Source organism: Solanum pennellii, chromosome 1 (genome assembly GCF_001406875.1).
Source record: "Solanum pennellii chromosome 1, SPENNV200".
Lineage (NCBI taxonomy): Eukaryota > Viridiplantae > Streptophyta > Magnoliopsida > Solanales > Solanaceae > Solanum > Solanum pennellii.
In genome coordinates this window covers 105,472,574-105,486,814 of record NC_028637.1, presented here as the reverse complement: position 1 = coordinate 105,486,814, position 14,241 = coordinate 105,472,574, and the positions used below count along the sequence as shown (strand labels likewise).

Genomic DNA, 14,241 nt, shown 5'->3' with positions numbered 1-14,241 from the left:
AAGGCAAGAGTTTCCATTACTTACTACATTTGACTTCTCTCCTTCTTCTTCCTTTCCCATCCTTAAGGCAATCTTTTGTACTCATACTATATCAAGTTTGGAATATATTGTGATCAATACCATTCATAAAATTAATTTTTTATGTAAGACATATGCTGATAGAAGATGAAGTTTTCGTATTCTAATTTCGTATAAAAGTTTGCTATAAGATATTATTTTCTTGCTCATTTCTCAATAAACCGGCTCAATGGGAAAATGCCTGGCAAAAATATATTCTTATTGAAATAGTGACAATTTTTCGAAAAAAAAAAACATTGTTATTTTATCTTTTCATACCGATTCAATTAAAATATATATGAAAATAATCATAAACATTTTTAAGCATTGAGAAAATAATGTTCTTTTAGCAATGACAAAGACGAATTCGTAACTTTGAGTTTGATTATTATAGAATTTGAACTTTCAAAAAGACAAGCTTAGAATTCTAGTTACATCCCTAAGTAGTGGATGATAATAATTTTGAGGTTTTTTAATTAATTACTATGTCAAACATGTAACTACATTAGAAAGTTTGTAATAAGTGAATTAATTATTTTGTTAAACGAGATGTATGTATTTATTTTTTTTGAAGATATATACATGATTTTTTAGTATTGTGGTAGATGTTCCATTCATAAAGCTAGGGAGGAAACTTGGATGAATCATCATATTATATAGAACAAAAGAATGTAATGTTTTAGTGAAAAAGACATTTGATCCATATGAACAACTTTAGACAGACACAATTGACACTCAACTTAAAAAGTTGGCATACACTTATTTCTGATATATACACAAACTATATACTATGTACTTAATTACTCTCTATTGTGTTGTAATTTTACTAAATTTAGCAATGCTCACATGCAAATAAAACACAAATTTAATGCCTATATAAACTGTATCCATCCATGTCATTCTTTGTCTTACTTATATGCCAAAATATTAAAAACTCAAGTTTAAGTTGTATACATTTTTAGTATGCATATGAGACTTATAATAAATAAATATTTGTTATTGTTTAATCTTTGCTCTAATTAGATTCCTTGGCTTGTTGCCTCTAATTACTAGTAGCTTTAAGAGCCTACTTAATAGTCAAACTATGAAATTTGTGTTTTGTTAGTTATTAACCTATATAAATAGCTTTGCTGCCCAACAAAATTATAGGTGATTAATTAATTAAAAAAGTATTTAAAAGATGATGACCAAGATTAGCATGACCCCTAGGAACAAATGGAATCTACTAGATAGGGCTTTCACTTTTCAACTATTTTGAGTTGTCCAAATTTCTAATATTATGGAGATATATGTTATTTAACTTTATAGTATATAGTATAACTGAGGGAACTAGGAAGTAGGGTATATAAATATTCTTAATTTTGTTTTTTCTTTTTTTAGATTGATTTGACACCCAAGTTTTAACAAAAAGTGTAATATGTCTTTCTTATTTGAAATATAAGTATAAATAGTTTGATTTGTCATATAGCAAAAAAATAATAATATAATTTCCAAGTTTGTCCAAAAAATAATAAAAAATATTAATGGTGCAACTTTTGAATGTAAGGTTATTTAGATTTTTCATCTATAAAGAAAGATCAACAACTAGAGTTAGAAAGAGTTGAATGGTTATGATCTAGTAGACTACTTGTTCAATTTTAGATTTAAAAATTTTAATTTATCTTTAATAGAGTTAGAGTATTTTTTTAAAATTGAAATCTATCTCAACTAGGTTTATATTTGGAAACAAAATAATTTAAAAAAAAAGGATCGCTACTTCAATAATTTACTTTGTATAATATGCACAATACTATACTATTTAAACAAAATAAAAAAAAAATCACAATGTACTATGTGAATTACATGAGTGATAATATTCGCTCGTATATAACAGATATTTTATAGATAATTTGTTGATATGGTTTTACTTATATTGACATTTTTTTTCCTTTTTATTTATGTGATGTTTTATGTGCATTTTGAAATTAAATTTATCATTTTTGATGTTTTTTCCTAACTTTTTTGATATAAAGGCATTACTGAAAAATTAATTATGATTTTAATTATACTAATAAATTTAAAAAATAAATGAAGATCCATAAAGTTGGCTCTTCAATACTATGGAGTTGAGAGGTATTAAAACATTATATTTGTCTTGATATGTCATATTCATTATGAAGGGAAAGGATAAAATTTTTAAAAAGCAAAAAAAATTATTAAAGTAATTACTTGCATTTCAAGTATGGGAGTTTTTTTTTTTATGTTTTTATTATTTTCCCAACTTTTATATGGAGTTGGGACACGTCCATCAATACCTACGAACTCCACTTGCAATCAACAAAAATAAAGATTTAATTGATGTAAATAAGTGAAATAATCATTTTCTAATTACTAGTACTAAATTACATTATTATTATTATTATTATAAAGTAGTGGAAAGGAAGCAAATTAAATATGATTATTAAGAAATATAATTGTAACATAAAAATTGTGATTTGCTTAGCGTAACGTCTTTCCAAAGATTCACAAAACCCCAAAATCACCCATAGCTAAAAGATGCACCAATTTTCTGTACCCCCAAATCTGACCCTTTTCTCTTCACTTCTTCCTCTTCACTCTCGCCGGAAACTTTTTCTGTTTCCCCATCTTTCTGCCTTTTTAGCTGTATAATCTTGATAAAAAATGTTTACTTTACTAGAAATACATAATGGGGTTTTGAGTTATGGTGGGATTTCTTGAATCTTGAATCTTTTTTGCAGGATTTTAGCCATGGAGACATGGAAAGAGTTAATGGGTAGGTGTATTTTGTTTTGAAAGTACAATGTGAGAGGTGAATTCCCATTTTGGAGAGAGAGAGAGAGTGAGAAAGTGTGTGTGTGTGATGATGGTTGCTGCTGTTTCTGGAGCAGTTTCAACTGGCCGACAAAACCCCAAAACCCCATCACAAGATGAGACTTCAAGAAGACCCCCATTACTGCCCTCTGAGAAAGACAACAATGGAGTTGTTAACCCAAAAAGACCCAAATCAAGAACTGTTCAATCTCGGTATATGTCTCCTTCTCCTTCAACTTCTTCTTCAAATTCTTCTTCAGTATCTTCAACTTCTTCTTCTAGTAGAAGATTTCCGTCTCCTTTGATTTCTAGAAACTCGGGCTCTACCCTTTTGTCAAATACTCCGGTTACAGTTCCCAAAAGATCTGTTTCAGTGGACAGGAGGCGGACCTCAGTTTCCAGGCCACTTACAGCTGATCTTGATTCAAAAGTAAGCAATGTAGCTGAAGTTTCTGCAGCAACAAAGCTGCTGGTGACATCTACTAGGAGTTTATCTGTATCTTTTCAAGGGGAAACCTATTCACTTCCAGTAAGTAAGACTAAAGCGGCTCCACCTTCTCCAAATTTGAGTAGTTTAAGGAAGGGTACCCCTGAGAGGAGGAGGACTACTACTCCCCTTAGAGGGAAAGCTGATGGGGCGGATCAGTTGGAGAATTCTAAGCCTGTTGATCAGCACCGTTGGCCGGGGAGGTCTAGGCAGGGGAATCCGCTGGCAAGGAGCTTAGATTGTAGTAATGGGGACAGACACAAGGTTATTGGATCTGGAAACGTAATTAGGACACTTCAGCAATCTATGATTGATGAAAGAAGGGCTTCATTTGATGGCAGGTTGAGTCTTGATTTAGGAAATGCAGAGCCTTTGAAGGCTGTTGAACAAGCTCAGGATGTAAATTCAGCCAATAATGATTCTACTCTGCCATCTGATCTTACTGCATCTGACACGGATAGTGTTTCTTCTGGTAGTACAGGAGTGCAGGAGTGTGGTGGGAGTTCTCGTATACGTGGTGTGCCTCGTGGGATTGTAGTTTCTGCTAGGTTTTGGCAAGAAACAAACAGTAGGTTGAGGAGATTACAGGATCCAGGTTCACCTCTATCGACAAGTCCAGGGTCCAAAATGGTTGCGCCACCAAAGTTGAGAAAGTACCATAGTGATGTCCCAGTATCGTCTCCTCGAGCAATGTCATCGCCTATTCGTGCTGGCATTCGCTCTGCATCTCCTAGTAAGCTTATAGGATCATCTCCTTCCAGAGGAATGCCTAGTCCATCTCGTGTCAGAAATGTGGTTAGCACCATTAATAGTAACTTCATTGAGACCCCGTCAGTTCTTAGTTTTGCGGTTGATGTTCGGAGGGGGAAGGTAGGGGAAAACCGAATTCTTGATGCACACTTGCTGCGGCTTCTTTACAATCGACACTTACAGTGGCGCTTCGTAAACGCTAATAGTGAAGCAACTTTGCTGGTGCAGAAACACAGTGCAGAGGTAAAGCTGCATTTTTTACTTGAAAGTTTGAATCTCTTAACTTGAATTGGATTTCTCATCTATATGTTGTCTGTTTGCTATCCTGAAATTGGTGCCCTAATTTGCCTTAGAAGACAAATTACTTACCATTATTTAATCAAATAGGCCTGAATAGAGCAGAATATATAGAGGATCCATAGGCGGAGTCCAACTAGTTTGGAATTAAGTTGTAGTTGATTGATTGATTTGCCATTCACCTCAGTATCTAGCTGTTTGCTCTGACTATGTGCATTGTGAGAATTAAGAGAAAGAGGAGTTCAGACTTTATATTTTCAGAAGAACCATGAGAACTAGTCACTTCAAATTGTACCTCTTACAGGAGATTTTCTTTGGTAGGTAATGGATGACATCTAGGGACAAAAAAGGCACAGGTTGATTTGCCTAGATCTTTAGAGATTAGCGGTCCTATCTAGGAATCCAACTTTTCTATACATGTGGGGTTCTTGTTACTTCTAAAATAATGAAAAAGGTGCAATTTATAAATCTGATCAAACATTTTACCTATTCCTTGAATTTCCTTCTGTTTTGTTCTCTCCATATAATCTGCATAACAGCTTGTGGTATTACATTCCAAGCTCTACTCCTCTGGTTCTTCTTTTCTGTCCCCGCCAGAATCGAAGAGTCTGAATAACAGTCCTAGGCATTGTCTGGTTCACCGTAACGTTGCAATGAGATCCGATGGTTGGTTGGCTGGCTATCTTACAGAGAATGAGCAAAAAGATTACCATATTCATTAGCTTCTTTGCACAAAAACTACCAGCTGTTATTTATTCTTTTGTTCCTTATATAATTATCTCATGTTAAGATTGTGTCTGAAGCTGCTGTCCAAACTAGTAAGTTCATATTGCTAGGAGCATGGCTGTGCCAATACCTAGTTAGGAACTCTCTTGTTTGCTGGTCTTATAAGTTTAACCTTCAATTCTAGTTTGTGGATAAGAGATGTTGCATGGGAAGCTTTAAGTAAAGCTATAAGTTCATCTATTTGGCCGTTGTTCTTCTCACTTGCTATTGAGATAGGTAAAATTTAGGGGCATTCTTTTTTTCCAAGTGGAGTTCTATCTGTTAACATTGATCAATTTGATGGTTCTGCACTTCTGTTCTTAGAAAGCTTTGATCAGATCCCATTCACTTTTTATTCAAGTTGTCATGAAAATAGCTTCAATTAACTAGGTGGCTATAAGATTGGAACAACTGCAACTGGTCCTTACATGACACTTAGGCTAACTTTACTTCACCATTGTATTTGGATATTAAAATTGCTCATTATCAGAGATCGGGCATCTGTTGGGGAAAATGGAAAGCGTTCTTGTTTATAGAAGTACTTTCTATGATTTGAGAAGCATACGTTTTAAACTTGTAATGAAGATTCTTTTGCTTATGGTTTTATTTCTGTGTTTGAGATTCATGCATATCAAGTGATACAATTGAGAAATTATCTATTTCTGTGTGTTTTAAAAGGTTTATACTAGTGTTCCACATATTGGAGTTTGTGCTTATCACTTAGGTTATTGTATTTGTCAGTCTAGTAAGTGTTTACCACAGTAGGCAACTTTTCTAAAAGAGTACTGAATTTTGCAATTCGACCATACAGAATTTTGTTCTAGCTAATTTCTTTTGGATGTGCACATTGTATCTATCAGTGCATTAGGTACTGAAATGGCTGCATGTACACTGCTACAAAAAGAATGAATCGGGTGCTCTATTGACCGAGGCCACTTTACTCTCTTCCTTTTGAAGGCATTATCTTAGTTCCTTCCTTAAGATTCAGCTGATCATAAGCAAGACTATAGTTCATTTTAAAAACATATTGAGCTCTTTTGCAGAAAACTCTGTGGAATGCATGGATAACAATCTCAGATCTACGTGATACAGTCACTAAGAAGAGACACAGGCTACAGTTGCTGAGGCAAAAACTGAAGCTAGCTTCCATTTTAAAGGGACAGGTATGGTCTCAGCCCTTTTTTCCCGTTGCACATTTTCAATATTATAATTTTGCTGGATTTTCGGTGAAAAGATATGCTATTTTCATCCTTATTTTGAAATATTCTTGTTAAAATGATATTCCCTACATGGTTAAATCAACCAACCTGGTGCAGTCAAAGTTTTGGGTATTTGCTTTGTTTCTTAAGCCTCATAATTGCCTCCTTCCTCTGCTGGTTATTATTGAATTATCCTGTTGCTTGATCTACTTCTTTGGCATATGAAATAGAACCCTCAACTGTGTCATCCATGAATCATGACTAAAATTGAATTTACAAGTTAAAATTGTACAATCCTAGCAAGTAATGATCTTTTACACTTGAATTTTTTTGTCTGATTTTCTACTGAAATTCGGATCTCCGCAAGTTCACTTGGAATTTTCTTTTTCTGGTAGCATAAAGACAGTTAAAATTTGAAGAATGGGATGAAGAGATACTTCCCCGTGCCAATACAAGTTGAAATTTATGCGGGCACAATGGTTAAGAAAATAGTTGAAGTTTATTGTACTGAAATAGAAGTAACTTCTAAAACTAAAATTCCAGTAGATTTGAACCCATTTTACTGGGTGTCAGATGAACTTCTCATAGTAGAATATTGAGAAAGTATTGAAGAGTGAGACGGGAAGTGACAATTTCCGATAAAGGGATTTGTTTTTGTTTCATATTGATACTTGCCTTGCTTATTGAATGAGCAGTTGAGGTTAAATAGGTTGATGGATGAAAAATTGGCAGAAGTTACAACTTACCCTATCCAACCCAATCATTTATCAATTGTTTTAATTTTTTACTTTGATCGTCATCATGAAAGTTACTTGCTATATGTTCTTAAGTTTGTGACATTATCCTAACCCTGTATTTCTCAGTTAAAAATAAGTTTGTTGTCATACTCATAATGTTGAAAAGCTCCCTGTAAAGCGTTACTTCTACATGTAACTATGCAAGTTCCTGTGCTTTATGAGTTCATTATGAAAGAGCATTTTGTTTTACTTATTTTTCCCCTTTTTAAAATGACGGTGGTGTCCGAGCCAGCTTGCACACGCTTCTACTACTCCACAGGATACCATTTCATTAAAAGTAGTCTATGACTTGTAGTAGTAAGATTACCATATACAAATTAGATGTCAGTCACCTTCAAAATATACAAAAAAACCCTAAACTACTTACTTTATGACTATGATTTGCAAATAAAAATTGCATCTAGTTTCCTCACTTAGTTTACATTTTCTGTGCACAATACTATCTTTTATTTTTCATACATCATCCATCCTCGTCAGTTATTTCAGCAAAAGTATAGCCAATTGATCTGCAAACCAAGTCCAGATCTGAAATCTGATAGTTTTTAATATTAACTGCAATTTGTTACTCTGAACAAGCCTATGAGACTCTTAGAAAGTATCAAGTTGATATGCTTCCTTCGTTTCAAAAAGAACGGCCTAGTTTGACTTGGAACGGAGTTCAAGAAAAGAAAGAAGACTTTAATCTTGTAGTTCTAAATTAAAGTTATGTCAAATGTTCCGAAATTCCCTTTTATCTTGCGGCCTTAAGCATGCCATGTAAAAAGTTGAAGTCAAAGTGTTGCCAAAAAAGGATGGGTCATTTTTTCTGAAACATACTAAAAGGAAATTGGGTCATTCTTTTTTAAACGAAGGGAGTAATTGATTTGGCCTTGTTATAATTATCAGAAAGAGAATAACTGTAGGCATGATATGATCATTGCTGAGCTAAGTTGATTCTTTTCGTATGTAGATGATGTCCTTAGAAGTTTGGGCTTCATTTGATAAAGAACACTCTATCTCACTTCTTGGAGCAATTGAAGCCTTGAAAGCTAGCACTCTCCGTCTGCCTGTTGTTGGAGGAGCTAACGTATGTAGTTGTGCGACACATATTTTGGTTTTAGGTTTATTTCTGTTCTTCACTGAATCACAAAGAGGCCACTTGTAACTTTTCTGTGGTAATATTGACAGATTAACATACAAAACCTGAAGGATGCTATTAGTTCAGCACATGGTGTGATGCAGGCAATGGCAACCTCAGTTGGTTGCTTTTTGGGCAAGGTAAACCTCACTTATCTAGTCCTCTATCTGTTAATGCTGATTGTTTCCGTGAAGTCGGTTAATGCATAGTCATTTTACTAGTTTCTCTTTGTTTTTCATTTGTGTTTGATAAAACTGTTAGGGATATAAAATCATAATAAAATATTTTCTATCAAGTAGATCACAACTGAAGTTGGAGTTCGTATGAAACAGCTATAAAATTGTTCTTCTGCATCACTGGCTCTTGGAAATTTCTCGGTTACCCAAAAAAAGGAAAGATTGGTCCTATGTATCAACTAATTGTTCAGCATGGATCCTCTTTAGATCTGTTATCTTTTTCTAATCTCAAGTGATAAAAAATACCAAGTGAAAGAAGCAGCATTCTTCTTTTTCATCTCAGCATATTCCAAAATAAGAGAGATGCCTTGATGGAGAAAACATCTTATATCTTTTGTAAAATATAGGTGCTTACAGAATTTATATTTTTTGTGAAGGAACAAATTGCGGGGATGTAGTGAATTGAACAAGTAATCTTTTTGTTGTTCTTTTACAGTACTCCCTTGGTACTTTGCTTAAATGGAACACTACTGTCTAATTTAATAAAAATATTTCTTAAAAAGATAATTTGTCAGGTTCCGCTGGTGCGACGACATTTCTTTTGACTTAGTATTATAGGAACAGGCATACATTTAAAACTGCTTCATTCAAAGCAATTGTAAAGCGGAGAATTCCATAAGAACTTCTAAATAATAAGGGAACCCAAGGGCGTGACCTGGTCATGAAGTGGGTTGAAACCATGGGCTCTTAGGTTCAAATCTTGGCGGAGGCAAAAATACTAGGTGATCTTTTTTTCATCTGGTCAAGCTTTGGTGGACATAGTAACGCAATATTTGTGCTGGTGGGAGGTACCAGGTACCGCCGCAGAATTGGTCGAGGTGTGTGCAAGCTGGCCTAGAGAGCCCACAAATATTTAAGAAAAATAATAACTAGCCCACAACCCACAAATGATTAAGAAAAATAATAACAAATCTACAATTATTTAAGAAAGAAAAACAAGGAACTTGGTTAAAGTAGGTTATTACATGAAATCTGGAACCCTTTATATCATCAGAGTACAACCTCGTAGAGGAAAAGTATTAGTGAAAAGAAGGAAAGAATATCGACTTCCATATTTGAAGACCAATTTTCAGAACATTGAAAGGAGTACAGTGGTAAGCTGTCATTATGATAACCTTGAAAAGATGTATAGCTTGAAGTAAAGTCACCATTTCCAAAAAAATAAATAAATCTGTAGCTTGAAGTCTCAGACTATACTATCCTGGCTGCTCCACAGATTTTTTCTATTCAGGAAAATGAATTAGCTGTCATTATTCACCCTAGAGCCTTAAGCTTTTACTTTGGGATACCTCCTAATTAGTTTATTCTGGGGTACAGGAGCTGACATGTAGGGATGGATTTCCATTATTAAACTGCAATAAAATTTTGAGACATAAAGATGGAGTTATGTATGGTGGGGAGGGTGAACTGAAATATAAAGCAGAATATATGATGGAAATGACAAATACATGAACAGAGGATTTGGAGGGTTATTGAAAAAAATCTGAGAACCCCACTTCTTTTTTTCTTTTGATAACATAGAATTCCATGGCAGACGGGTTCTAAATTCTGTGGATAATGGGCCATCCTGATCTGAGAACCTCACCTTAATCTGTTTAGATATCATTTGCCAAGTTGCTTGTTTTTTTGTTTGGCTGATTAAATTACAACCTGGTGACTTGCACTTGATTGTACTATCGTTAGATGTGAATTTCCAGTTCTTCACTGAAGCCTGGACCAAAAGATTTACTCAATTAATAACAAAAGTTATGTAGCATGACTTTACCCAATCTCTCCTTTTGAAATATATAAAAGATGAGTTTACCCAATGTCTTATGGAATGACGCCATACAGCCATTTGTTAGAATATAATAAGAGCTGATTAGCCATGAAACATTGTTGCCAAATTCCAGAATAGGCCTAAATATGTGGAGTTTTTGGCCAAAAGCATCCTTAAACTATAGCCAACTTAAACTACATCCTCAAATTATTTTTCTTAACAGAAAACATTCCTCTATTATTTAAAATGTGACAACTTTCATCCTTTTTCCTATAAGTTGTCAAAAATTAACAAATTCTTCACAAAAACACGTACAATTCACACTACTCTCAACCAAACTTTCTAAATCACCAGCAATAAACCAATTTTGTCCATTCTACATACATCTAAAACAAAATATTGGGAATTTTTTTAGCAACAACGTTTTGCATTGGTTTCCGTTTAATTAGAAATTTTGTTTTTATTACTTTTCATTTGATTTTATATCAAAAAATTAAGAGATAAAATGTTTTCTTCTTATTGAATCTGCAAAAAGCGGTGTCGATCGAAGACTTTTACTTCTAATAATGGAAAACCAAACTCGAGTACAAGCGATCAAAATTAGCTGAATCTTGATTACCTCAATTATCAGTTTTCCTCCCAAAATTATTGATCTAACGACATTTTGACTTTGCAAGGTGAAGATGGTGTAAAATTAAGCTCCAACTTCATTCAACTGTTAAAGGAGAAGATCAGATCATGTCTCCTCATAGACTCACACTGTCCTAACATTTATTTATTTTTAATAACAAACAAGGGTCTAATAAAAAATTATTTTTTGATAGCTTTTCCCAACAAGTAATAAAATCATAGAATTTTTTTATGAGAATAGTATGAATTGCATATATTTTTGTGTGGAATTCGCTAATTTTTTGACAAATTTCTATAGCATGGAAGTTCTTAAGTTTTGAATACTTGGAGGATGTTTTTTTCTTAAGAAAGATAATTTGAGGATGTAGTTTAAATTGAGTTGTATAGTTTAAGGATGTTTTTAGCCAAAAACTCGATCTAACGACATTTTGACTTTGCAAGGCCAGAATAAGTCTAGTCCAATATTTCTAGTTTTCACTTGCATCAAGTCTTCTTGATTGTATCCAGCAACACCAGTAACACATATTGGATAGTTTGAACCACCTCATCTAAAAAGTTAAGCGGTTAGCTGCTGGATTGTTTTGCCTATGTCTCTAAGCATTTGAAACCTTTGGCTCATTGGTGCCATATGATGGAACTTTTTAGGATTATTGTATGTACTTTTTTGTCTGTAGAAAGATATTAGTTTGAGGCTTTAATCTAATGTTGTCCAATCCTGCTACCCTGATAAGCAACAAATGGCAACAAGTATGCCTCAATGCTCAGCTTGTTAAGGCTGACCAGTCCTGCTACCTGGATGCATTTACCTTCTCTCTCTCTTTTTAATTGTTTTGATTAGTCAAAAGAATCATCTAATTCACAGACACAAGCAGGTGCCAAAAGTTAATAAGATAAAAGTGTCTAGTATTAAGCTTCAGAAAAATCTAACAATTATCTTTACAAAAAGTATCTTCTTTGTACCAGAAATACAAGTCGAAAAGTAGGCAGTCTTGATTTTCACACAGGCTTCTCAAATCTTGAAACTTATTTTTTGTTTCTTTCCAGTCCTCTAGAAGGTTCATGAAGGTTGAAGCTTCTTCACTGACCTTCCTCTCTAATTTGACGCATCTCCTAGTCACAATGCCTTCGGTAACTGTTCTAAAGCAGCCGTGAAATGTTGAACGTGCTGTACACTTCTTTTTCAGTCTTCCAAGTATTTCTCCACATGGATTCCTCTTCTCTTTTTTATTATTATTAGTGAAGGTAGGTAACTTCTAAAAAATATCAGCACCAGGAGAGAATTACAAAGTCTTCGCCTGGTTTCCTCTCCTCTCCTATCATTTTGACAAAAGGATTTCACCGAGGAATTATCTAACTCAGGCCTCTCTGCAGTCACTAGGTTATGTATTGCTTTGATGAATATGGTCTTTGCAGTTTACCTTGTTTGAAAAAAAGAAACAGAAAAAGATGGGCTTTCGATCATTCCTGAATAACGAATTAGTCTTCTAGAGTAAGCATTTTCAGGAAATTGTATGTGTCCCGTTAACTAGTATTACACTACCAAATGCTTCTGTATTAGTGAAGTTTATCTCTTTGCTATCTTTATTAACTACAATGTCGAGTATAATTCTTCAGTTTGGTTCCCACTCTTTAAGTGTCAGCTTATACTGGTGAATATATATGAACATTATGTATGTCTGTATCACTGCCAAATCGACTATGACATGCCTCTTTTCATGACCAAATGTCAGAATGTAGTTGCAATATGGCTCTTGTTATTGCATGGTGGAAGTAGATGACCTAAGGACCAATAGTCATCCAAGACTGTAAACAGTGATGAAAAATGTGGGTTGTAAAAGCATCTGATTAGAGATTCGTGGTTAAAAGTCTCTAGTTTGATTTGTGAAAGTGGGTAGTAACTGTTCCTGACATGTATCTTGTGGTTATAGCAGTAGTGCTGCGATTCCTCCTTAAAACTGAACTTGTTGCATCATCTCAGTAGTAATATGCTGCATTGGACAAATACATACATTGGATGCCTAAAAAGGGGTTTTCATTTTGTTCAGGTGGAGGAATTAAATTCTTTGGTAAGTGAACTTGCCAAAGTGACTGCGAAAGAACAGGCTTCTCTTGAACAGTGCAAAGATTTCTTGACGATGATAGCAACAATGCAGGTAATGCAGCCCTTTGGTTTGTTCTGCTTTGTAGTATTTTTCCATGATTTTAACATTTATCATTTGTGGAACACAGGTTAAGGACTGTAGTTTGAGAACACACGTAATACAACATAACCGCAGATCAACAACCTGACATGACAGGTGTAGAACTGATCTTATTTTGACCAATTTTTAATGCTAACACCCCCTATTAGTAACGGTGGCCAGAGCAAGAGAACGATGACTAGTCCTGGTTGTTGTTAGGCATTTTTTTGCAACACATCTGCGCGCCCTAATATCAATGTATTCTTCTCTATCAGAAGATGATTTCGGAAGTGATTTCTTTCTCACTAATTAGCTGTATACATGTTCTAATCTTTCGTTCTTTTCTTTTTCCACTGTTTGTCAAGGAAGAAGAGAAAAAAAGAACTCGTGTATATATATGTAAAATTCTAACTAGACAATGATTCAGTAGTTCGTCCAACTTTCTGGTGTTTTTTTTCGTTTCAGTATCTATATGACTTTAGAAGTACTTCACAATGATGCAATTGATTTCTTGTTACATCGCATTTTCGCCCTCTTAATGAGTATCTCCAACTTGCAATTAAAACTTTTTTTCATGCTTAAAAAGGGGGGGAAAAGTTGGTTTCTTTCTCTTGTGTTAATACGCAATGTTAGATTATTCTTGTTATGTTTGTAATGTTGTTACTAAGTAAAGAATTTGGAGGACTTTTTTGATATTTATCTCCAAAATTAATATTAAAAGCTTTTTTCTAACAAAAGAAACATTTATAATACTACTTGCATAAACAATTGTCTCAAAGTCAACCTCACATTTAATGTCACACAAATTCATAATACTTTGTAAGATTTGAACTGAAAGTTGTTTAATCTCAATGCGTAGTCCTAAAGTCAATGACCATTTAAGTAATTCTCACTCTAATTAGTTCACATTGTCAATCTTCTTAATTATCTAAAGCAAGAGTTACCAACAGTTTGAAGGTTGAAAAAATAAGGATTTGATTCCCCAAGGCGTGCTTGCAACGTCAAATATCGAAACTGCAACCACTTGTACTCTTCACTCTTACCAAGGTTAGACGATCAAACTTTTACCAACAAGATGAAAGTTTGACAAAAATCGACGCATGTGCAAACTGTTGTGTCGTGACTTTGCCTTGATACAACAAAATGAACGACATTA

At 34.0% G+C, this 14,241-nt stretch overlaps 1 protein-coding gene across 1 annotated transcript; it reads left to right on the top strand.

Annotated features, from left to right (window-relative positions):
- The first annotated feature begins 2,521 nt into the window (after window positions 1–2,521).
- LOC107020833 (QWRF motif-containing protein 2) lies at window positions 2,522–13,583 on the top strand. Its single transcript, XM_015221383.2, has 6 exons — window positions 2,522–4,348; window positions 6,211–6,330; window positions 8,113–8,229; window positions 8,331–8,420; window positions 12,951–13,058; window positions 13,135–13,583. Exons 1-6 carry the CDS (start codon window positions 2,918–2,920, stop codon window positions 13,192–13,194), a joined length of 1,926 nt encoding a protein of 641 aa, XP_015076869.1. The 5' UTR covers window positions 2,522–2,917; the 3' UTR covers window positions 13,195–13,583.
- The last annotated feature ends 658 nt before the right edge of the window (window positions 13,584–14,241 follow it).

Excerpts from the sequence above, each read along its gene's own strand:
- LOC107020833 (XM_015221383.2), top strand. The coding sequence starts at position 2,918 with ATGATGGTTGCTGCTGTTTCTGGAGCAGTTTCAACTGGCCGACAAAAC. Across the intron at positions 4,349-6,210 it reads TGCAGAAACACAGTGCAGAG|AAAACTCTGTGGAATGCATG; the intron begins GTAAAGCTGCAT and ends GCTCTTTTGCAG. Across the intron at positions 6,331-8,112 it reads CTTCCATTTTAAAGGGACAG|ATGATGTCCTTAGAAGTTTG; the intron begins GTATGGTCTCAG and ends TTTCGTATGTAG.